Genomic DNA, 26,600 nt, shown 5'->3' with positions numbered 1-26,600 from the left:
AAAATTAGTATGTACAATGGACACATAATAATAACACTTTAAAGTTACATAATATTTGACAAATGATACACACTATAATTTACACATAATAGCAAAATTGAAAAATTAGCAAACAAAAAGCAGAAAAACTATAAGAAAAATACAATTTTAGTTCTCACTGATAATTTTACAAATCTTTTTTTAAACGCAGAACCCAAGAAAATAGTAAAACTTCATATGTATCTATAACATATTTGTAATGAAGTGCTCAAAATAATTTACAAATTATTTTATTAAATTCTCCTAAGGGACAAGTATACAGTGCTACTTGTGCATATGCTAAAATTGCCAAGACTGATCATTATATTCTTCTATGCAACATTTCACTATGGAAAATTTTCAAGTAGATAATCATGTAAGATCTGATCAAATTTCATTACATCGTAAACAACAACTAACTCTCTCATTTTGATTTCATTCAAATAACACTCGTACTTCTTTTATCCATTCACTTGAATAAGTTCTTTCCCTGAGCACTACTGTGCCCATTATTATTAACATGAACTATATGGCCTCTATCTTGCAATAGTTATCTTTTCCTTTTTGATATGACTCAGTATCTGACATATTATATATGCAAAAATATATTAATATTAAGCAAGTTGATGGTGCCTTAGTTGCTACACAACTCCTCTTTTTATCATAGCAAAAAGTTAATAAGAAATATTAGCAATATTAAAATAGGAAATAAAATGCAATGTATAGATTATCTAAAACAAAAAGATATTTTATTAATGTTAATAGTTATAAAAATATAAAGAACAATACTTAATTTTATTAGACTAAAAATAATGAAAATGAGCAAGATCACCTAAAAAAGTCTTAATTTTTTTAAATTCCATCTTTCTTCAAATAAAAATAAAAATAGAATATATGTTTGAAACAGAAGGGGGAATAACAAATCACAATTTGGTAAAAATCTGTATTTCATTTCACATTCCGGAATGTGTGCTAAAAGTTTAAAAGAATGTGTAGTATCTTAAAAAAAAAAAAAAAAAAAAAAAAAAAAAAAAAAAAAAAAAAAAAAAAAAAAAAAAAGAAAAGAAATCACTTTCCTGGTTAATCAATCAATAATAATATTTCAAATACAAAAAGAGCATTATGGTTAGGAATAGGAAATTTACTACACAGGAAACACAAGTGGTAAATGAACACAAAAAGATGCTTACTCACAGCAGTAATCGGGATATGTGTATTTAAGTATCAGTATCATTCACACACATTACTCTGGCAAAAAGGAAATATCCTCACCTTTACTAAGTATTATTAGTGAGAATAAGGAGAAACAGGGACACTTAGGCCTTGCTGGTGGAAATGCACATCACCAGAGTCATTTGAGGAGCAATTAGGCAACAGGCAGTAAATTTGAGGATATGAATATCCTCAGATTCACCATTTCATTATTAAGTACATACCCTAGAGAAAGAAACTCTTGCATTTGTGCCTGAGCAGACCAGTCAGTATAAGATGAACACTGCAGCATTTTTATAACGACAAACAAAGGAAAATCTAGCTAAATGTCACAAGCTTTGTATTTCATAGGAAATGAGATAATAAAACTGAAGACATGGTTTTAAAATTTACAAGTGATAATAAAGTATGAATGCAAAGTAGAACAAATCCCAAGACAGATACTAACTTACCTAAAAGTTTGGTAAGCAAAACTTCCTGTCTGAATTACATTGTAACAACAGCACCGATAAGCAATGCTTACAGGATCAGAACCCACTGTAAAGTCCATCCTTTACAGTAATGACGGCCACATAGAATATCTACTATTTTGCGCCTCTACTGCATAACTGAGTATCATTAGTTGCAATAGAAGATGGGAGAAGGCCAAGAATGTCTCTCTGAACACATTTAATAAGCACCACTATTATACAAATATAAACTATAACAGTGACACATTTTCCCAACATACTTCTGGCCTCGTCTACTCACCAAGTCTTAGTGTTCACTTCATACTTATAAAGATCATCCACCAATCCATACTTGTTGCCTGGTAATGCTTTATAACCTCCATGAACATAAATGGACTTCGTTATTTCATCATACACACTGGTATGACCATAACCACCTTGAACAATAGCGCCTTTAGTTTCTGAAACAAGCCAAGTGTTGGATGCTGTAAGAGAAAGAAGGTAAATCATAAATTTTTAGTATTTATAAATATAACTAATATATCATCAAACCACCTGGTTAATTATAATGCCACCTTTTTATATAAGTAAGGTACAGTATACTTAATATTCATTTAATCAAGAAGCAATTATTAAATCTGAGCTAGTTACCATGTTAGGTGCTAGGGTTCAAGATGAAAAAGACTGGCCTTTCTGTAGATCAAACTCTGAAATACTGAAAATGCCAAATGTGTGTGTGCAAGAGGAAAAGGAAAAGTCTATTCTGACATACATTTCTGTACTTGTAAATAACTCTGGGGGGGGGGGGGAGGAAGCTGTAATAAATAGTTTATGAGCACCTGCTATATAAAGGCTCTGAGTTACTGATATTACGAATATAAAAAAGGATGTGATCTCTGCCCTTAACAAATTCTGTGCTGTCTTTTATCACTTCAAACAGGCATTAAGTAATAAAAGAAGAAATCCTTGGAACATCAGAAAAGGTCAATAAATAAAGCAGAAATATGAGCACACACTACCCTTGCCCTCTGTGAGATTTCTAAATCATACCTGATGAAGAAAACAAAACCATAGCATCATCTGATATTCAAGCCAATGGTATTAAAAAGTGGGGAAGATGAGGGGATCTAAATGAAAGTAAGGGTGCCATGCTTCCCTTGATGGTTTAAAATGTTGATATGCGGTGATTATGATTGTGTGTATTTTCATATCCAGAGCAATCTCTAAGAAAGCTATACAAAGAAATACACTCAAGAATAGTACAAGTATACCAAGATGAAATTCTAAGTTGTTTAAGAAGGAAAGAGAAACAGAGGCACATAGACACACACACACACACACACACACACACACACAGGAAATAAAACAAATAATAAAACATCAGACTTAGGTACAGACTTAGTAGTATTTATAAATTGTGTCAAAATTCAAAGTTTATTTAAAAATCTATATTCACCTTACTAGGAATGAATAGTTCATCATGAAATAACAGTATTTCACTCAACTATTTCTGAAACATTGAAAAACGTTAGAAGTGTAATAGCTATGAACACAGGTCTAACACCAAAGGGTGACTCTTAAATACCAGCGCAGCACTTCTGATGGCATAGAACTTGTACTTAACACATGATCATTTGCCCAACAAAATAAAGAGCTAACTAAATGCTTAGATACCAGAATTATGACCCAAAACAAATGATGGGCTGAAACTATTGTTGTTGTTTTTATCAACCCCTCATTGATGTTACAACAGTAAGTTGACAAGTGCAGGGCAGAGTGACCTCACTTCACAGCAACCACTTACATAAAAAGCAGCAACTAAAGTTCAAGGAAGAAGCTCTGTTGCCTTTAGACTAGCTACAAGTCCACAGAATATTATTCGTATAAAATATAAATTTAGGTTGCATTAGAAACATTAATAAAATACAACTTTAGAACAAGGGCTAGTAATGGTGTCACATGAGGTGCCACACCATGCTCTGTGAAGCTCTGTGAAGTCTGAATGGGTCATTACAAAGTGCAGTCTGTCCACAGAGGTGGAAAAGATGATAATGTTTATTTTATATAATCCTTTGACTAGCTGCTTCATTGATGGCCAGCTGTGCCAGACATCGGCCCTCAGTTCCTTTATCTGTAAAATGGGATTAAAAGCATATATTTTGTATGTTCACTTTGAAGAGTTAGTATATATAAAGTGTTTATAATACCACCTGGCATGGAGTAAGGCTTCAGTAAATAAGAGCTTTGCTATTATTATTATTATTATTTGGAAAATTGGAAAATATCCTTTATATCACCAGTGTCTGTGCTACTATATTAATATTGTTAATAACATATTAATGAAACCTTATAATGTGAATACTAGAAGAACTAGATATGCCCATCTAAAGAATAAGAAATAAATGAAAAATAACATATTTCAAAATATTTGCAGGGCCAGTATGTGGAAGAATGACTAAATTTCATTTGTGGGTTCTACGTGGTCATGAAAAAATTATAACTGCATATTCCTTCTTAATATAAATTCTTACATTTAAATACAAAAGACAACACAATGGCTGCCTGTTAGGGACTGACATCTCTACCACTGTAGGGAAGTAAAGCAGAGACCAAAAGACCAGAATTTTCTGCATCCTAAATGCACACTTACTAAAATTTTTTAACTTAACTCATGCACATTTTCAAATATATATACTGAGTGGCCAGATTGTTATGATCTCTGAATGCATAATAATAATCTGGCCAATCAGTGTATATCCTATATAATAAAAAGCTAATATGCAAATTGTCCCCTCCACCAGAAGTTCGACCAGCAGGCAGGCCAGCCAATCGCCCATGTCCCCTCCCCCTGGCCAGGCTGGCCAGGCCCACCCATGCATGAATTCGTGCATAGGGCCTCTAATACACACACACACACACACACACACACACACACAGACACACAGAGTGGACAGATTATTATGCGTTCAGAGATCATAATAATCTGGTCACTCAGTGTATATTTATGTCGCTTATAAACAGTTTTAAAAGCACATTATTTAATAACTAGAGGCACAGTGCACAAAATTCATGAATGGGGGGAGGGGTCCCCCAGCCTGGCCTGCACCCTTAAATCCCTTTTGCAATCTGGAACCACTGGCTCCTAACTGCTCACCTGCCTGCCTGCCTGCCTGATGCCCCTAACTGCTCTCCAGCTGGCCTAATGGCCTGAACTGCTCTCCCCTCCTGGCCTGACCCTCTCTAACTGCTCATCTGCTCTCCCCGCCTGGCCTGGTCCCCTAAATGCCTATTGCTCTCACTTCCTCCCCATGCCCTTCAGACCCCCGGCACAGGCATGCTGAGAGCTCTCCTCTGTGGCCCCGCCCCTGTCCTGATTGGTCATTAAGTGACAGTGTGCCAGCCAATTTGCATATTTCTCTATTATTAGTATAGATTTTATTCATCAAAACTAAAGTCTTTTGTGATAATTTCTGAGACATTGAGAAAAAAATTTTTTAAATGCATACAATCTTAGTGGCAGCCTTTGTCACAAAGACATGGCAATTTATTGAAACATTTTACTTACTGCATTAAAATTGTTTTACTTTACCTAATAAGTCCTGTAAAGTTCTTCACAAATGAAAATGAAATGCAACAATAAATGCCAGGTCTACTTTGAGCACAGTGAAAGCCCATGTTTTATGATTCCGATGACAGAATTATTTTTAATGGGGAGATTTCTTCCATTAAAAATGCCTAATTCTCACCACCTAGTACGCCTATTCTATAGATCAACACTTTCACACACCAATTTGCTGAAAAGCAAAATTCCATACTCCATTGAAATTCACCAGAGAATTTTGAAAAATATGTAATGTTAAGAACTGAAGAGAATCACACAAGAAAAAAATCACTTTCTGGAAAAATCGTATCTAATGGTTTTCAAATCGAAAGAAAGAGTTAACATAAAATGACATTAATGATGGCTTCCCAACTACTCTTCCCAAAATCTGAAAGCATGAAAACACTAAAGCAAAACATTAATATTATACTAACCTTGAGACTCACATTGAAGTTCTTAGAAAGTTTATGAGGTATCGCTAACTTAAAGTGAAGTAAATTTCCCTCAGGACTAACCCAGAAGAGCTTTATGGTCTAAGTTAGTAAAACCATCCAATAATTCTCCTCTGAGATTTATAGATTCCCTAAAAGCCATAATTCAAAGAATAGCAGAAAGGACAAAGTGATGTTTCTTTTACCACCTGAATGAGTTCACAAGAATTCTTACAATTTCAGTTCCAATACATGTCCTATACAACCAAATACAAAAAAACATTTATCGACTTCCTCTAATCTATGTTTAGCACTTTATTTGAAAATAATTTCAGCCCAGCCAGTGTGGCTCAGCGAGTGACACTGACATTTCTTAAGAATAAAATTCTTCCCCTTTTAAAATAAGAGATTCCTCATTTGAAGTTTGTATGATACTGCTTGATGATTAGATTTGGGTATGTATTCCCACTCAGAATACCATAAGCCAGGCGTTGGCCACCTATGTCCAAGGGCCAAATAATGGCCTGCTGCTCATTTCTTCAAATAAAGATTTATTGACACAAAGGCAAATTCATTCACATATATATAATCTGTGGCTTGATTTCAAATTTCAATGGCAGAATTGAGTAGAAGAAATAGAGAGAAAATGACTGAAATAAAACTAAAACACTTGCTATCTGAACCGTTATAGAAAAAGTTTGCCAAGCCTGCTATAAGTGATGTTTGTCCCAGTTTGCGAGAAGGGTGTCTGACTGCCAGTTTAGGCCTGACCCAGTAGGGATTCCTTGGATATCCCCCAAGAGGTCCGAGATTGTGAGAGGGTGCAGGCAGGGCTAAGAGACACCCCCCTGCACAAATTTCACACACCCTCTAGTATAAAACAAACGCCTTCACAGATAGTTAGGCCTGCTCAAAAACAAACAAACAAAAAACAGAAAAACTAAAATTGGATCCTTGGATCCAATAGAACCTTACTGAATACCAAGAGTTAACTGGCTTCCCTTTTTCTCCTTCCATTTTCAATTGCATTCTTTCTACTTGGACAAAACAAATAACATTTGCATACTAACTGTCTACTGACATCTCCGCCCTTGTTTTAGACTTAGCTCTAAAAGTAAATGTTCTCCATCAGCCTTTTACCTGAAGTGTTCCCATTCTTCGCTTCCTGTGATGAAGCTTATTTTCCAGGAGAGGGGTTGGCAAAGCACAGCCCAGGGACCAAGTCCAGCCCAACTGTTTGTAAAGCCTGTTTTCCTGAAGCACAGCAACGCTCCTCTGTTTCCGTACCTTTATCCCACTGCCTGTGCGCAGCTTCAATGGCGGAGCTGAGCAGTGACAACAGATGCCGGGTAGGTCAGAGAGCCTAAATTACTTATATCTAGACTTTTACCAAAAAGGAAGTCTGCACATTTCTAATAGAGCAGATTTCTGAGGTGAGGCCACATAGAGGCAGATTTATCTGAGTCTGGGATCTCAAACTTTTTTTTCTATAGCCTTGCCACTTGGAGGACAGTTTGGCAAGGTATAAAACCCTTACTTAGTCTATTCTTGCTTTCCTTCATTTTCCTGAAAAAATCCATGTTTGCCTAGATTTATGTTGCTTTTGAGAAATCTGATACTAACCTAATCTCTTGCCATTATAAAAACTTCATCTTTCTGCTGGAAGAGCCTGAATATTTTTTCTTTATCTTTTAAAATATAGTATTTTTATCAAGATGTTTCAAAATTGCTTCTGTGGGTGATTTTTGACAGGTATCCAACCCAACAGCTCATGCACAAAAGAACGGATAAGTGAACTGTGGTAGAGTTACACAATAAAATACAGAAATGCGAAGGAGTTATCTGTGGTACGTCATAAAAACATGGGTGAACCCTGCTTAAAAAAAGAAAGAAGGAAAACCTCAGAAAACTGCATAAAATATTATTTCCTTTTTAAAAATTCAAAAACAAGTGAACAAAACAGTATGTTATATAAGCATACATAGATATGTGGTAAAGCTATTTTTTAAAACAAATACATAATAAAATATTCTGGATTTCAGAATAGTGGAGGCAGGAAACTTTTGAAAAATAAAAAATTAATAAGCATGATTAGAAAGAGATAATTAAAGGGATACAGCAAATGGCTATGCTTTTTAAAATAAATATCCTCCCATCAAATATACTTTGGGGGTGGTTCTATTAGTCAGACATGATTATTCCTATGTTGATTTAAACATAATTACAAAGAGAAAAATTACAAGCAATATCCAACAAATGGTTATGTTTTTTAATAAATAGAAAGTTATGTATAGGCAAACAAGAGTGCTACATATTTTAAAAAATACCAATAGCTAATGTTCTTGAAAAATGTTGAGCAAATTTTTCAATCTTGAACATAAAGAGAAAATAAAATGCTACAGATGACCACATAGTATTAAAATTTTTAAAGACCAAGTATAATAGAAGCAGAAAAGGAATACTGCTGACATCCCTATTCCTTCCTCCTCAAATATTTATCAGGCATTTAATACATGGCACTTCACTAGAAAGTACACAAACAGAGAGATATACAGAAGGATTCGTGCCTTAAACTTCTTAGAAAAGTTTAACTATAAAAAGCAGTATGTGTTTCATAGTCACTTATAAACAAAGAATCTAAAGAAAAATTAAACCACTTCCAGAAAATGAAAAAGACAGTAAACACACTTGTAGAATAACAAGTCTTATCATGAGAATATGATTATAGAGTCTACCTCCACTTCGTTACTTAAAACAAAAGTTTATGGTGCCTTTACTGCAGGCTGATCTCTACATTATGAGTTTTCCTGATTTTTCCAATAATTCTGTGCATGAAGCTAGTTGATTACTGTCACTCCTAAGCAGCTGATAGCCCTACATCGCTCTTGGAAGTTATACGTTAGGGTACCCTCATGAAAAATTTCCCTGTCATACCTACTTGTGTGTGTTCCACGTAAGCTATTTCCTTAAACACTCTGCTGTTATCTACCTACACACATTTCCATTCTCAGTTGAGCCTTGAACAACACAGGCTTATGGGTGCCAACCCTTCAAGTAGTTGAATGTCCGAGTGTAGCTTTTAACTACCCAAAAACAACTACACCTGCTGTCCCTCAGGATCCATCGAGGATTGGTTCCAGGACCCCCCCACGGAAATGAAAACCCATGAAAGTTCAAGTCCCTGGTGTAAAATGGTGTAGATCGAGCATACAGTCAGCTCTCTGCATCCTCAGATCCCAACCATGGATGGGAAACAGTACAGGTATCTACAAAAAAAACAACAATCTGCGTATAAGTAGACCCATGCAGTCCAAATCCAACTTGTTCAGAGGTCAACTGTAAATCAAGCACATTGAACGAAACCTATCTCAGCTAAAGAAAAGACTGATTTGGGGAACAGAGCCTACAAGATTCATCAACCAACTACAAGCGCTATAATTAAAGAAGGAAATTTCAAAGATTACGTGTTGATTGAAAGCCTGGGAAAGTTCCATCGCCACTCTGGCAGTTGTCTCTATTAATGGACCCTTTTTCTAAACTTATCTTTATTTTGAAAGTATTACTAATGTCCCTTTCTTCCCTCCATTCACTCCCTCCATCCCCTCTCCCCCCGCCCTTCAGCACTATTATCTCTGGGCCTGGGTTATGCATGTGAAGGCTGCCTTCTCTTGTCCGCACTACTTCTTAACTATTCTAATAATGTACCTGGCCTTTCCCAAATAAAGTTCTTTCACCTGAATCCTTGTTTCGTGGTATGCTTGTGTGAAAACCCTGTAGAAAGATCCTGTACCTCCTGCCAGTTGCTGCTGACTTGTTTGTTCCCCTTGACAAGCAAGTTTCCTGGAAAGAGCTGCCCAATTCCCTCTTTAATCCAACTGGGCTTTTACCCAACCACTACACAAAGGCTGTTCTTATACAGATCACCGGTGACCTGCACAGTCCCACATCCAAGGTCAGTCCTCAGTGATCATCTTACCTCACCCACTGGCAGAGCAGCATTTAAGAGATGAACACTCTTCTGTTTAAAATCTTTCTTCATTTGACATCCAGTTCACTGCACTCTTTCTTGCTCATTTTCTCTTCCTCCCCTACCTCTCACCATTGGAACACCCTGGGGCTCGACCGCTCTTTCTTTTTATCTGCACCCATTTCCCTAGTGATCTGACTCGGTCTCGTGGCTTTAAATGCCATCTATCTCTATCCCCGAAACACCCACATTTACAGAAGAACTCCAGACCCACACATCTACTTGACATTTTCACTGTAATGTCTAATGGATATCACACATATAAATATCCAAGCTGAAATCCTGACCTTGAATCATCCTTTGCCTCAAACCTGCCTCAGGATCTTCCACATGTCAGTCGATGGCAATGACATCTTTCTAGTTGCTCAGGCCAATAACCCTGGAATCATCCTTGACTCCTCTCTTTTATCTCAGACTGTACATCCAAACCCTCGGCAAATACTATTCATTTCACTCTAAAAACATCTAAAACAGATGGACTGATTCTCCTCACTCCGATACTACCACCCTGGTCTAAGCCCATCACCACTGCCCAGGCCAACAGTAATCTGACTGGACTGTACTTCTGTTCTTTCCTCCGCAGAGGTTATTTTCAACCCAGCCAGAAGGATTCATTTAAAAATTATGTGTTGCCGAAACCAGTTTGGCTCAATGGATGGAGCGTCAGCTTGGGGACTGGAAGGTCCCGGGTTCGATTCCGGTCAAGGGCATGTACCTTGGTTGCGGGCATATCCCCAGTAGGGGGTGTGCAAGAAGCAGCTGATCGATGACTCTCTCTCATCGATGATTCTAACTCTCTATCTCTCTCCCTTCCTCTCTGTACAAAATCAATAAAATATATTAAAAAATAATAATAAAAATAAATAAATAAAAATTATGTGTTGCTCTGCCCAAAAGCTTGCCACATCTCTCCATTTCCTCAGAGTAAGAAACAAAGGCTGTGCAAAAACCCTATGATTTGGGTCCTTATTACTTCTCTGTCCTCATCTGTTAATTTTTAATCTCTCTCCAAACTCCTGTGCCCTGAACATGCTCTCAATGTTCTTGTCTTTACACTAGCTGTTCCTGCTTCTAGGAAACACTCCCCGCCCCACAGATTATCTACATAACAAACTTCTCCACTTCCTGCAGTTCTTTTATCAAAATTCATCTTCTCATTGAGGCTTACCCTGCTGGCTTTCCCAGCCACCTCAGTATTCTCAATCCCCTCTGCTTTGCTCTATTTTTATAAAATTTATTATCTTCTATACAGCGTGCACATCTGTATCATATTTACTATTTATTGGCTGTATCACCCTACTAGAAATAAGTTCCGCAAAGGCAAGGAATAAGACCTGATGCATTACTTGCTGATGTCATTACTGCTTATGTCTGGAACCAAGTGGAACCAGAGGGTGATCCTGTAGCTACAATATATGGAGGTACTCCTGAGCTCAAAAGATCCTCTAAAACTCAAACCAGCAATGATAATGCGCATAAACTTTCAACTCAACAGCTAAAAATATTCTCTAGTGTCTTAAATGTTGTTATGATGTTAATGGATAAGACTCAAACTAAGATAACTGAAGCTAACTAGATGGTTCCTTGGTTTTAAACCACATTATTACAAAAATCTCAAAGAAGGTTCAGGGCACTAAGCACTGAACCAGAAACACTGAACAGTTATTTTCATTGTTACTCAAAGTTTAGTAAGTGGTCATTTTGAAATGTGATAAGTAGAAAATTTTTGTCTCTTTTAAAAATCTCTACATAATGGTGAGATCAATGTCCTTATAGTATAGTTCAGGGAAAAATTTTACCTAGTAAAATGCTCTGTTGTCATGAATTGCTCTATTATAATTTCAGTTTTCTTTCCCGTTATCTTCACCATAGTGCTGGAAAAGAGTCCCTTCTTTAATTAAACAAAGCATTCTCAGTTTTCAAGAGGCTTTAAACATGTAAGGATTCTCAAAGCAAATCCAACCTACATTTGGGTAGTTGAAGCCATTAAAATCAGTCAGAAAAAAACAGCTTTAACTTATATGGTAGAATAGTAATCCCACTATAAACGGGAGGGGAGGGGGAGGGGGTGTATATTTTAAACTGTCTCTGAAGAGATAAGTCTTTACTTATAACTAAAATGATAAATTATCCTATTATTTATGTTCACAACAGCCCTACTTAATATAGTATCATTCCCTGAAGTAGCACTTGTCTGCTGTATATACAACTTAATTATTCTGGCAGCTTTCATCATCCTATTTACTTTTCTATGCAAGTACTTTTCAAAGTGCAAGTAATTATGGATTATTTTGACACCACATACTTTCAACAATAAGCAGTGAATTCAAACTGCATTAAGTGTAAATAACATAAGTTCATTTTATTAAAATATAATTTTGTAGAAAAATTGATGACTTTTACTTTGTACTTAAATCACAGAATTTAAATTCCACCTTTAATTCTCCTATTATTCTTATTAAACTCATAAATAAATCGTGTACTCTCCCCATTTCCATCTTAGACTACATTCGTAAGTGTGCCTGACAAGTAATGGCCATTAATAAGACCAAAAAAAATCAAACCAAAAATACCCTGTTGATAAATTTATTTTAAAATAGTATTTTGATTATAGAATAAGCCAAAAAAAAAAAAAAAAAAAACTCTATAGAAGTTGTTGAAAATTTACCAAAACTACAATTGAGGTTCTGTAATCAAATTATTCCAAATGAAAACAAAAACCTAGCCCTATCCAGTTTGGTTCAGTGGATATGGAGCGTTGGCCTGGGGACTGAAGTGTCCCGGGTTCAATTCTGGTCAAGGGCACATGCCTGGGTTGCAAGCTCACCTCCAGTAGGGGGCGTGCAAGAGGTAACAGACCAATGAGTCTCTCATTATTCATGTTTCTATCTCTCCCTTCTTCTCTGAAATCAATAAAAAATATTTTTTAAAGAATAAAAGGAAAACAAAACCTACCAGCCAGTGAATTTATTAGTAAACAAACTATCAATATTTACCATTCATTGAAAATTAGAATTAATCTGCTGTGCCTTCCTAGCCATCCCTCGAAAGCATAACTGCCATGACCATATCTCTGGCCAAATGAGACTCTCCTGCAGAAAAGATTAGTATAAAAAGAGGAAAATATATTCTGAGGGCCAGAAACCGTATTCAGTGGAAAAGCAGAATAAGGAAGGTATGTACCATTCAGGCGGCCTAGGGATTTGGTTTTAATGGCCAGGACTGAAGGTAAGCCCGTGTGGGTACTGGATCAGAGAACTTCGATTCCAAGTCAGGATCCCTGAAGGATTATATCCTCAATGAAAAAGTGAGTTATTTTTTAATCTGCTCAGAAGCAGACAGAAAATGTGTATTTCCACTTGGCTGTATGTAAAGAAAAAAATCTCATTTTTCCTGGGAACTTTTGGTCATAGATCTTGGGGCAAGAATTCACCATAAATACGAGGTCCAAAGTAAACCACATGCCAAAATGTTAAATTAACCTGGACCAGGATTGCTAGGCCCCGGTAGCGCACACACTCTCTCTAGAGCAGAACTAGAAAAACTAAGACACGAGGGCAAAATCGGGAACAAAGCCATGCCCATCTGTTGACGGACAATCAGGGTTGGCTTTCTTGCTCCCACAGCGAAGTTGATTAGTTGTGACAAAGACCGCATGGGCCACAAAGACTAAAATATTTACTATCTTGCCCTCGCTAAAATAGACTGTTGATCCCTAGTATAAAATACTGATAAAGTCAAATGTATTTGAAACAAAATAGGATGGATTAAGGTCGTAGAAATAGTGTCCTGTGTATTGGGGCTTGATCGTGAAGAATTCCCAGTGTGGGGACTAGCAGGATAAGCTGGAGGCACTGGAGTAAGAGATCTGAAATGGGAACTGGGGAATTCACTGCAGGTAGGACAATGGGCAAGACTGATTCAAGTGGGATGGAAAACAAGATCTTTGGGAGAGAGATTAAAAAAAAATAAAAAAAATTGAGAAGCCAAGTATTGGAAGAATTATTTCAGTGGATACTGAAATCATAGAAATATTTGGTTAATGTAGATGGGATGGAGTGACAGTGAGCCAGAAGCTTTTCCTTCAAGGAATAAAACAGTGACCTAAAGAGCAACGGAAGATAAGACGGCGAAGAAACAGGTGGTACAGTCCAATGACAGGATTCAAAGCTGAGTGGTTCAAAGGGAGAGGGCATGGGAATAGAGTCTAAACGACTATAGGAAGGAGGACGCATATCCCACTTTCAGCCCAGCTGTTCTGGCGACATGGAGGACAAACAGATCACCCTGTACAGTTCCACACAAAAAGCAAAACCTTGAGTTCAAAATACTGATCAAGGCCAGATATGGAGTATGTTCTTGAATCTAAGTAGTGACTATAGGTGCATATATTTGTAGACAAACTTTTTTTAAACTTACAACTATTTGAAAATTCCATAAAGAATTTAAATTAAAAAAAGTGCCAGAAAAATGAAGACTATTTAAGAGTATCGTGTAATCATATGTAGATTGCCCCCTACACCTTCATGTACCAGATAATAATCTTTCATAGAAGCCGACAGACTCTCAAGAGCTTCCTCTAAAAGACTAATACATACACAGAGACACTGCAGTAAGCCTAGGAACAGAACCATAAAAAATAAAAAATCCTGCCCAGCCGGCACGGCTCAATGACTGAGCATCGACCTATGAACCAGGAGGTCACAGTTCAATTCCCAATCAGCACACATGCCTAGGTTGCAGGCTCAATCCTGTGTGGGGCATGCAAGAGGCAGCTGGCTGATCAATGAATCTGTCTCACTACTGATGTTCCTATCTCTCTCCTCCCTTCTTCTCTGAAGTCAATAAAAAAATATATTTTTTTTAAATCATGAAATGCATAGTGAAGAGCCTGGGTTAGTTTTAGCTCCTAGCCCACAAGTAAAAACCAAAGAGGTAGCACCACCTATTGGAATTTCACTTAGTTAAAAATATTCTCAGTTCTTAGGAAATGTAACTTCGGAAACATTTCCCCACATTTGCCTAAGAAGATAAACTTAAGTATTAAAGGACAAAATCTAACACAAAACCAAAAAAAAATTATATTAAGTATTCATTCTTGGCTTATAATTCTTATTTCAAATAACCATTTGACTAAATTCATATGGAGATTTTAAAGATAAAAATGTGTACAATCAAGAAAGAGTTTATAGTTACACATTCAAAGTAACTCACAGATATGGTATTCCTGTACGCTGCTTGAATAACCATAGATTGCAGAATATCCAAATATTATGATCATGACAACATCTCTGCTGTCCAGCTCCATGATGTGTGCCGAGTGCCCCTCCACAGCGTACTGCTGCCCGTGCCCGAGAACAGTGGGCGTTTTTGTGCTCCAGGACTGACTGTGAATGTTAAAAATCCACAACTCATCTGTGACATTGCCTTCGCTGGTTTCAATTCTGCCTCCATACATGAAGATGTTTTCCTGTAGATTAAAAAACAAGTATTAATTAAAAAAAAAAAAACGTTATTCTTAGCAATATACATATATTAAATTAGAATGAAGGCTAAGCAATCACTCACAACATGCTTAAGGCATAGTTCTTATTTGTAAAAAGTCAAATGGGAGAACATTACTCATGAAAAATAATGCTTTTACTCACAAGGAAGAGAAGGAAATCCATGCTTTCAAAAAGATATTATATTTAAAACAATTATATTATAATACCTTTTTTTTTTTCAGAGAGGAGGGGAGAAGAAGAGAGAGAGAGAAATATCAATGATGAGAGAGAATCACTGATCAGCTACCTCCTCCACAAGCCACACTAGGGATCAAGCCCACAACCCGGGCCTGTGCCCTGACCTGGAATTGAACCCTGACCTCCTGGGTCATAGGTCGATGCTCAACCTCTGAGCTACACTAGCCAGGCAATTAACCATATTTTTAATTTTCCTAGTTGTTGCGTTGCTAGCTGTCACACTGGAATGTTGCCATCCATATACACTACTCTGTGCTGTTCTGGATCATTCGCTGCTTTCATCAAGCGCAGTTCAGAGAAAGGTACACCACATCTGTGTATTGCATGGAGTACATTTTTATTACCATTTCCCATGGCCATGGGCAGATGCTTTATAGCACTTATAAATTATACAAAGAACTTTAATCACATAGGACTAAAATGAATGATGCATAAATAATACAAATCATTACTATTTCAACAACCTAAGAATAGAAAGGAATTTCTTCAACCTAATAAAGATCATCCAAGAAAAACACACAGCTAATATTATACTGAATGATGAAAGAGCAGACACTTTCCCACTCAGGTCAGGAAAAGACAAAGATGCCCACTTTCCCCACTTATATTCCACACTGTACTTGAGGAGTTAGTCTGAGCAAATTGGCCAAAAAAACTGAATTAAGACACCCAGATTGAAAAAGAAGTAAAATGTTGTTATTCATAGAAGATATGGTCTTATATATAGACAATACTAAGAAATCCTCCCTCCAAAAAAACACACAATTCGAGCTAGTAAGTCCAACCACATTGCAGAATACAAGGTCAATATACAAAAATCAATTATATTTCTATACATTTGCAGTCAACAATCTAGAAATAAAAGTAAACTTATACACTCTGAACACATATTATGCATTCCCACCGAGGATAAAAGAAGGCACTGAATCCATTTACAAAAACATCACAAAATAAAATACTTGGGAATAAATCTGACAAAAGAAATTCCAAACTTGCTCTGGAAGCAACAAAACCTTGTTGAAAGCAATCTTATAATTTCTAAATAAATGAAAAGGAATCCCATGTTCATGGGTCAAAAGACTTACTGTTAAGAAAGGATACTCTCCAAACTGAACAACAGATTCAATGCAATTTTTATCAGTGACTTCTCTGTAAAAATTGACAAATTGATTCCAAAATTCACATGAAATTACAAGGCACCCAGAATATCCAAACAATAGTGAAAAAAATTAAATAAGATTGGAGGGCTCACACTTCTCTATGTAAAAACTTACTACAAAGCAATAGTAATCAAGACAGTGTGCTACGGGCATAAAGACAGATATATAAATCAATGGAACTGAGAGTCCAGAGATACCAAACATATATGGCCAACTGATATTTGACAAGAGTGCCCAGACAGTCCATGGAGAAAGAATAGTCTCTTTAAAAAATGGTGCTAAGAGAATTCTGAATAGTGACAGGCAAAAGAATGAACTTAAACCCTTACTATACTCCATATTCAAAATTTAACTCAAAATTAACCAAAGTCCTAACTGTAAAAGCCAAACCATAAAACTCTTAAAAGAAAACATGGAATAAATCTTCACAATCTTAGATTTTTATGTCTGACACCATAATCACCAACAACAAAAGGGAGAAAAGATAAATTGGATTTCATCAAAATTTAAAAAAAAAAAAACTTTTGTGCTTCAAACAACATCATCAAGACAGTGAAAGCTCGCAGAATGGGAGAAAATATTTGCAAATCATAGGGGACTTGTATCTAAAATACATAAAGAACTCTTTACGTCTCAATAATAAAAAGACAAATAACCCAATTTAATAATGGGCAAAGGGCTTGAATAGACATTTCTCCAAAGAAAATACAGACAGACAGTAAACATAAATGATGCTCAACATCATCCATCAACAGGGAATGCATAAAACACATGAGATATCACTTCTCACTCAATAGGATGGCTATAATAAAAAAGACAGATACTAATGAGAGCTGGTGAGGATCCGTAGAAATTAGAATTTCCATACCTGGCTGGAGGGAATGTAAAATGGTATAGCCAATTTGGAAAACCATGGCAATTTATACAAAAACTAAATATAAAGTTACCATTGGATCCACAATTCCAATACTAAATATATACTCGAGAAATGAAAGCATGAATCCTCACAAAACCGTATACATAAATGTTCACAGCAGCATTGTTCCATAAGAGCTAAAAGGTGAAAATAACCCAAATGTCCATATATCGATGACATGATAAACAAAATGTAGTATATGTCCACATTTGGAGATAAAAATGAAGTACTGACACATGCTATAATATGCAAGCCATAAGCCACAGAGTACACAATCTCATTTATATGAAATGTCCAGAGTAGACAAGTCAACACAGATAGGAAGTAGATTCATGATTGCTTAAGGACGAGGAGGTTTGGGGTGATAGGAAGAAGATACAGGGTTTCTTTGTGAGGTGATAAAAATGTCCTAAACTTGACTGCACAAGTCTGCAATACGGCACAAATCTGCAAGAGATAGTTGCACAACTCTGAATACACTGAAAAGCATTCAATTACACTCATTTAGAATCAGTGGATTATATGGTATGTCAATTATATCTCAATTAAACTGTTTCAAAAACTAACAAGTGTAGACAAGGACATGGAGGAACTGAAATCCTTATGCAGGGCTTGTGGAAATATAAAATGGTGCAGCAGCTGCAGAAAACATATGGAAATGACCCCAAAAATAAAAATAGAATTATCATATAATCCAGCAATTTCTATCCCAAAAATTGAAAGCAGTGACAGGAGCCAGATATTTGTACACCTATGTTCATAGTGGCATTATTCACGATAGCCAAAAAGGTAAAGGCAAGCCAGTAGTTTATCGACAGGTAAATAAACAAAATGTGGTATGTACATACAAGGGATTGTTACTCAGGCTTAAAAAAGAATGAAACTCTGACACCTGCTACAATATGGATAAACCTTGGGAACATTATCCTAGGTGAAATAAGCCAGTCATTGAAGAACAAATGCTGTGTGTGAAGTCCCCTGAGAGTCCAATTCACGGACAGAAAGTGGAATGATGGTAATCATGGTCTGGAGGAGGAGAGGAATTGTTGTTTAATGGGTGTAAGGTTTCAGCCTTAAGACAAAATAAAGTCTGGAGATAATGGTGGTGATGGTTGCACAACAATTTGAATGTACCTTCTTAAACACTGAACTCTAATTAAAATTGGTTAAAAAGGTAAATTTTAATTTTACCACAATTAAAAAGTGACTGACCTGATGGCTAGGAATCAAGCCAAGGACAAAAATTCAATCTTTGTTTCTTCTCTTATGCAATGGCGAATCATACTAAAAAAATCTATTTTTTATTTTTTTTACTAAAATAGTGCATGAGTCTGTGACATCTCAAGTTATTGTGATCTATATGATCTATTGTTCTCTTTAAGTGTTTGAAATAAATCTGAGATTTAGTATTTTTCCCACAAAGGTGAACTCAAAAATGTTCTTTTTTTTAATTTAAAAAGCAAGATCCTTACCTGATACAAAGCCAGAGAGTGCCCATACCTCTGGAGCGGGCCCCTGGACAGAGTTCCCACATTCCATATACTGTTTTCTAAGTTGTAACTGGAACCAAGAAAAGAAATAACTTCACAATCTAAGATTCCTGTTTGGTTTTTTAATCTGCATATGTTTTCTTCATCTGTATATAAGTATTCATTAAATTCAAAACAATTAGAACAAACTCATAATTTTATGTACCATATTTGATATTTTTCATAAAGACATTTAAGATCTACCTACTTTAAATTAGGACTCAATTACCTAAATGTATAGTATATATTAACTTGACTACTTATTACTAGAATGGATTGGTTCAATTGCTTTAATAATTTCAGACAATTGCTTAACCTAAACAATAGTGAGCTGGTCTGCATTAAAAAAAATAAATAAGACAGAGAAGAGACTGGCAGCTCTCAGAAGGGAGAGGAATTGGTGAGGTGGTGAAATAGGTGAAGGGATTAAACCAAAAAAACCCTCATAGGACAGACAGCTAACTAATGGTGATTACCAGAGGGAAGGGGGTGGAGGCAGGTGGAAGAGGGAGATGATAAATGGTGATGGGAGGAGGCTAGGCTTTGGATGATGAACACACAAAGCAATGTGCAGATGTGTCGTAGGTTTGTACACTTGAAACCTATATTAATTTTATTAACCAATGTAACCCCAATAAATTCAATGAAATAATAACAATAATAATAATAATAAATTTCATAGAAGAAAAAAAAAAGCCAGCTTTTTCCTTTGAAAATGTATGAAAATTCTCTGCATTTTTAAAACAGCAATTTGCTTTATGTATACAATTTTATTCTTTTACAGCATTATGTAAGTTAACCAATGACGCCTATTGCCTACACACAAACGTATCTTGTTTACTGATCATTTGAGATTGTGTGACATGAATCTAGTAAGATAGAGGCTTCAGTAAAAAGAAGGTACTACTGGGTTACTAGATAACAATGAAAATTAATCTTTATTCTTCTGCTCTAAAAATAAACATATGAAAATAGAAGTTCCAAGCTGTGACTCTCAAATGCTTATCTAATTTGCAATCTGATTCAGTGGTCACCATCATACTCTACCCTCACATCTCTTCAACCTGCCAAAACACACAGAGGGCAGCACCACCCAAGAATGACTAGGACCTTGTTTAAGAAGCTCATTATCAATTATCTTTTCTCTTTCTCTCTCCAACTTATCAAGGAAAGCAAACAAGCTCTTCACACACTTTTAAAAAGGGAAGGTTACCAACAACTGTTTTCAGCATTATGGTTAACTTCTTTCCCACGCTGGCATTGGAAGATGCATGTGAATGAAACCAATGAGGGGATACCCTGTTTCCCCGAAAATAAGACAGTGTCTTATATTGATTTTTGCTCCCAAAGATGCACTACGTCTTATTTTCAGGGGCTGTCTTATTTTTCCATGAAAAAGAATACGGTATACATTAATTGTTAAATGAAACTAAAGGAAATTTATTACCTGTATACGGTATGGTAGTACGGTAGTTGTCAACACAAACCAGACAAACTGTGAATCCTACAGTATCAAGAATTGACTCATTTATTCAATGACAATCATGTCAACATCTTCTGGAACATCATCATAACAATCCAATTCCTGAATTTCCTGGTGAATTTTTTGTGACTCCATTTCTTTCAGAATCAGTGGACCAAATCTCTCATGTTTAGCCTGGGGGGGCCTTATTTTCGGGGGGATGCCTTATATTTCACTCAGAAGGAAACCTGTAAGTAGGTCTTATTTTTGGAGGATGTCTTATTTTCGGGGAAACACGGTAGAATCAATCAGAACATGACTTTCACAGACTCCCTCAGCTACATCTACCACCATCTGCACCCAACACACTGCTTTCCACCACGTTACCGCAAAGGGCCAGACAGTAAATATCTTGGGCTCCGTGGACACATTGGTCTTTTGTATTCTTCTTTGTTCTTTCTTACAGCTCATTAAAAATGCAAAAACCATTTTACTTTATTTTCACAGGCTTTTCATTTTCATTAATCATAGTTAATTTCTTTTTAGTTTCCACATTTAAAACTCATTTCTTCAGGTCTTTTCCTATCTTAGCAATTCATTTTAATCCCACCAGCTCTCTTTCAATTCTTTCTACCATATTTTACCCATTTTATACTGTGTGATAGAATTCTAATTGTCTACTGAAATATGTACCTAAAACTTTCTCTCTCCCTACAGAAACTATTTATTTTCAGGTGTCTTCAAACTACGGCCCGCGAGCCACATGCGGCCCGCAGAGGAGTCTGATCCGGCCCGCCAGGTTTTTTGGGCAGTGAGCGCAGCCGAGGTGTTACAGTAGGAATTAGTAGTTCATATAGTCCGGCCCTCCAGCTCTCTGAGGGACCGTGATCTGGCCCCCACTTTAAAAAGTTTGAGGACCCCTGATTTTATACTTTAATTCGAGTCATATTCAATCTTAGTTTTAAAGCAATCTCCTCTTATGAGCAGTAGAGTTTTAAAATACCCAATATTAATAGGACTAATATTGTTAGTGGGTAGTGCTACCAAATACAATTCAGGATGCCCAATTAAATCTGAATTTTATATAAACAAGAAATAATTTTTTAGTATAGGTAGACCTCATACACTATTGGGACAAAGTCAAAAAAGAATATTGCAAGGGTCTACTTATACTGAAAAAGTATTCATTGTTTATCTGAAATTCAAGTTTTACTGGGTGTCTGGTATATTTCTCTGCTCCATCCGGTAATCTATTGGATACAGACCATTATGATATATTGTCCAGGGTCAGTTCTCATTGGTTGATGCCAAGTTGCACCAGTTGTTACATATTATGAGTATCACTCCCGAAAACAACATTGATAATCAAATTATTATTCTTTTTGCTCTTTTGTTCTGGTATTGAATTTCATAAAGTACAATCACCAGCTGAAAAGAAATCAGGTAAGCTGCCATCCATGTGGCCTCAGCATCATCCAATCACGCAAAGGATAATCTCCATGGAGACATCAGCAAGTGAAGGGTCTGTTTTACAATACTGGCACTCTCTCCCAACAAAAGCTTGTAAAATCATTTCAAAGTTACAAAGTTCAGGGAAATTAATTTACAGGTCAAAATGAAAGTATTTTGATATAAGCAATTACACTTCATTCTGAAAGCAATATTATGTGGCAGGATTCATAATGTCTGATACAGGCCCGGCCTCCCCTTTCTTTAATTAATATTTTCTTACTCAGAATTTATTAAAAGCACTGTAGAGAGGTAATGAAATATCTATACAAACCTATATGTATAATGACAAATATTTAATGATGGATATATTGAATTCAGAAATTCTGAAATCAAATTCCATGTAACAGATAGATACAAAAATATTCATAAATTTTGACAGCAATAAAATAGGCATTTAGGATAGTCCTCTTACCAAAAAAAATAATAATAAATCAGCTTAAATAATAGATTGTGAAAATCTGGAAAACATACTTACTTCAGGACCATTTGGTAAGAACTGTAGTTAAAACTGTATCCACCAATCACCCACATGAACTTCCCATGTAAGACTGCTTTATGGGAAGCCCGGCCTACGGAAGGACTGAAGGGTTTGACATTGGGCAGAACCCAGTAGGACTCGGTGGAAGGAACATTCAAAGAACAATCAGGACCTATTTAAAAAATCAAACGACACAATGCGTTAAACAAAGAACTTAGATTATAAAACCAGGATATACAGATGAAGAGAATTAGTTAATTCAATGTTCATCATATTAACAAATGTACACAATAAATCATCTAAACTATAACTTATGGGGGAAATTCTAACATGAAATGTAATGCCTATGGGGAGCTAAATCATACTCAATCAGACTTACATACGTTCAAATAAATATCACAAAATCTGAAAGAATCACTGAAATAATCCTTGTTCTATCACTTACTACACAAGTAACTGAGCAAGGCTGCTTCCTCTCCCATCATCAAATCTTCATGGATAAAACAGAAATAACAATCTATCCCCTAAGGGTGATTATAAATATTTAGTTTTTTTTAAAGACAGTGGAGATGAAAGCATTTACAAAGTATAAACTACTAAACTAATATAAAAATAAAAATTACATTTTTTTCTTAGCATTAAGATTAACCAAAATTGTTATCAGTAGGAAGGGCTTATTATCCTCAAACAGGAAAAATATTATGTATAACAAATTTATTTTAATTAGGCCAGGATAACTTAAATACTGTAACTAAGTACACCCTAGATCTCTTTGATAATGGCACAATCCTTTAATTCAGGTATTTAAAATTTTGTTATTTTTGAATGAAGTCTCTGACCCATTCTATGGCAATAGAAAAAATTAAAGGAACACACTTATTAAAAAAACAAAACAAAAAAAACCACCATTTTAACTATTATATAATTCTGAATCACTTAGAACTCATTTAACTTGGGGTGGCAAATAATAGACCATGAGCAAAATCCAGGCAAACCCTGTCATTCTAGATAAAATTTAATTAGAACCCAGTATGCTCATTCATTGGAGAACTGCCTATGGCTGCTTTTGCACTACACCAGCAGGGTTAAGTAGTTGCAATGGAGATCATACAGTCCACGCAGCCAAAAAATATTTACTATATGGCCCTTTACAGAAGCATTTGCCAACCACTACTTTCACTGAAGAGAAATGAGAGCAGATGAACAATATATATAACTAATATAATGTACTGGTATAAGTTTTGTTTTCTTATTTTCCTCTTCATTGGATTTATTGAGGTGACACTGGTTAACAAAATTATATAGGTTTCAATGTACAATTCTAGAATGTATCATCTGAACACTGTATTGTGTGTTCACCACACCTAGTCAAGTCTCCATCCATCACCATTTATACCCACTACACCCTCCTCCACCTCCCTCCCCCAACTACCCCTTGCAGGCACCACACTGTTGTATTTTATTTTCTTAAAAAGGAAATATGGTTTATTTTAAATCATGTAAGTCAGGAATAGTAAGCAAATAGGGTAAAATATTAATAGCAGGTGAACTGGTTAAAGGACATTTGAATATTCTTTGTTATTGTTATTCTTTAAATTTTTCTATATATTTGAAATCCTTTCTAAATAGAAAGTTAAAAAACTGTTACCACCTGAAAGCATAGTCAGATGCAGTCAAATACCACACCAGGATATTTCTTGACAGAGTGTGACAGGGATTACCGGCATGTAAAATTCTCAAGAGAGTTAGGGATGTATTGAAATCAGTAATCTTTATGAAATCTTCACTACAGCAAAATATTTCAGAGCAAGGCTGTGGGGAGCTAAGTGCTGGCCCCCAAAGATAGCCAGGTCCTAATCTCTGGAACCTAGGGGTGCTACCTTATCTGGCAAAGGGGCTTTGCAGATGTGATTAAGGATCCTGAGCTTGACAGTTTCTGCCGGATTATCTACATAAACACAGGTGTCCTACAAAGAGAGGGAGATGTGACCACAGAAGAAGAAAAAGCTATGGACGCTGATGCAGGACTCTGTGCGGCTCATTTTGAAGAGGGAGGAAGGAAGTGGAAAGGAGGCTGGGAGACTGCAGCTCTAGCAGCTGTGGGTGTCCAGGGTGCAGGTTCTTTCCAAGAACGAGGGGGGGGAGAGGAGGAGATGGAGGGTGTCAGGGTGGCCCTGACAACACCCTGACTTTGGCCCAGTGAAACCAATTTCAGAACTATAACCTCCCAATGGTAAGTTGTCTAAGTTATTAGAAATTAACATGTAATAACTAATTTATGTAAACTAAACTAAATATGATTTAATACAGAAAACAGTATAGAAATTTTTAAAAACTTACTCTGTAATCTAAAATGACTCATTTTTCTACACAAAAGAAAACAGCAGTCAATATTCTTCTTCTATCTTTGTTGCTACCACACTTATGTAACTTCCAGAGATTATTAGAAGAAATAGTCTACAGCCAAACTCTACAGATTGTCTTTTACTCTCATAAGCTTATAAATAGAACGGAAGTTTTATGAACAGAACTTAAAAGTTTAAAGGAAGATTGAATGTCTTAATTTGCAGCTTTCTGCATTCGATGACAAATGATTTGAAATGTAAATTTACAAGCTGAATATTAATTTAAAACACAAATGAATATAAAGAACACTTTCTAAGCACAAAGCCTTCCGCCATTCATTAAAAATCGAACATTGAAATCTACATTTAAAGCTATCTGAGACTTCCTTTCTTAAAAAACATGTATTTTCATTTATTCAGAGAAGAAGCTAGAAGGGGAGAGAGAGAGAGAGAGAGAGAGAGAGAGAGAGAGAGAGAGAGAGAGAGAGAGAGAGAGAGAGAGAGAGAGAAAGAGAAATATCAATGATGACAGAGAATCATTGACTGGCTGCCTCCTGCCTGCCCCCTACTGGAGATCCAGCCTGCAAGCTGGGCAATATGCCCTGATGGGGAATCCAACTGTGACATCCAGGTTCATAGGTAGATGCTCAACCACTGAGCAACACAGGCCGGACTCAGGATTCCCTTTTTATTAGCATGTCCTGGGAAGCCTACTGAGACAACCTCTCTGCATGGCCCCTGCACCACTGCCACCCATCAGCCCGGGAATCTCCCCGTGGTAGGCAGGCCTGGGCTGTCTCGAAAAGAATGTCACAAAATGATTCACGTCACAGTAGGTTTTCATAAAGATTTAATATGCCACCTTTTCCACGGGTCATGTGTAGCTTAATAATCCAAACAGCATAAATGAATTTGTAATGCTGTAACTTCAGGCATTAGTGACAGACTGCAGAGACAGATCTCGTGGGGAAAGAATGCAGAATTATGCACGGATCACTCTGAACTTTGTATCTCCAGACCCACACTCTCTCTTAAATTCCAGACGTGAAGTCAAACTACTTTCATGACATTTCCACTTGGGTGTCTAATGATCATCTCAAACTTAACACGCCCAAAACTAAAATCTTGGCGTTTCTCTCCCAAATCTGCTCCTTCAATGGTGTTTATCATCTCGGTAAATGGCACTTCCTTCGCCCAGTTGCTCAGGGCAAAGACTGTGATTCTATTCTTAGGTTCTCTCTTCCTCCCACACCCAAACCCAATCCAGCAATAAATCCTGGCCTGAGGTATGCAGGGATACAACCTTTCTGACTGTTCAAACACGGAAATGCTGCAGTGAGTGGGTGCTGCCTTCCCTTCCCTGCTGCCCTGTCTCTCTGGAGATGACAGACCACAGACCTCCCCACAATGGACAACTATTAGCCAGCACGGCTCACCCAGGCCCCTGCTCCAGGCCCAAGGTCAGCACCCATTCTGACTGTCTGAGTATCCCTACCTCACATTTTAAATATCTTTGCAATCTATTGCCCCTACTAGACACCAGCCATTGATTTTTTCCTTTACAACTAACCCCACCCCAAGCCACCGGCCACTCTGACCTGGACTATTACAACAGTCTCCACACAGGTCTCTTTATTCCATTCTTGCTCCACAAGGCAACCGGAATAACCAGAATTACTAATGCACTCCTATCATTTCCCTGTTCGAAATCTTTCC

The 26,600-nt window shown here is 36.5% G+C and overlaps 1 protein-coding gene across 2 annotated transcripts in view; it reads right to left on the bottom strand.

Moving 5' to 3' along the window:
- The window catches only part of ATRNL1 (attractin like 1), a 402,177-nt gene that overhangs the window by 340,743 nt on the left and 34,834 nt on the right, over positions 1-26,600 (bottom strand). For both annotated transcript variants that reach the window (XM_045582133.1, XM_036439164.2), the window contains exons 6-9: positions 22,537-22,711; positions 19,031-19,118; positions 14,953-15,208; positions 1,981-2,164 (exon numbers count right to left, since the gene is read on the bottom strand). In XM_045582133.1, coding sequence (XP_045438089.1) covers positions 1,981-2,164; positions 14,953-15,208; positions 19,031-19,118; positions 22,537-22,711 — 703 coding nt within the window. The remainder of the gene's footprint in view (positions 1-1,980; positions 2,165-14,952; positions 15,209-19,030; positions 19,119-22,536; positions 22,712-26,600) is intronic.

The sequence above is a fragment of the Pipistrellus kuhlii genome, unplaced genomic scaffold (assembly GCF_014108245.1).
Source record: "Pipistrellus kuhlii isolate mPipKuh1 unplaced genomic scaffold, mPipKuh1.p scaffold_m20_p_15, whole genome shotgun sequence".
Classification (NCBI taxonomy): Eukaryota; Metazoa; Chordata; class Mammalia; order Chiroptera; family Vespertilionidae; genus Pipistrellus; species Pipistrellus kuhlii.
Note: the sequence above shows the minus strand (reverse complement) of the source record. Positions and strands in the feature narration are given on the sequence as shown.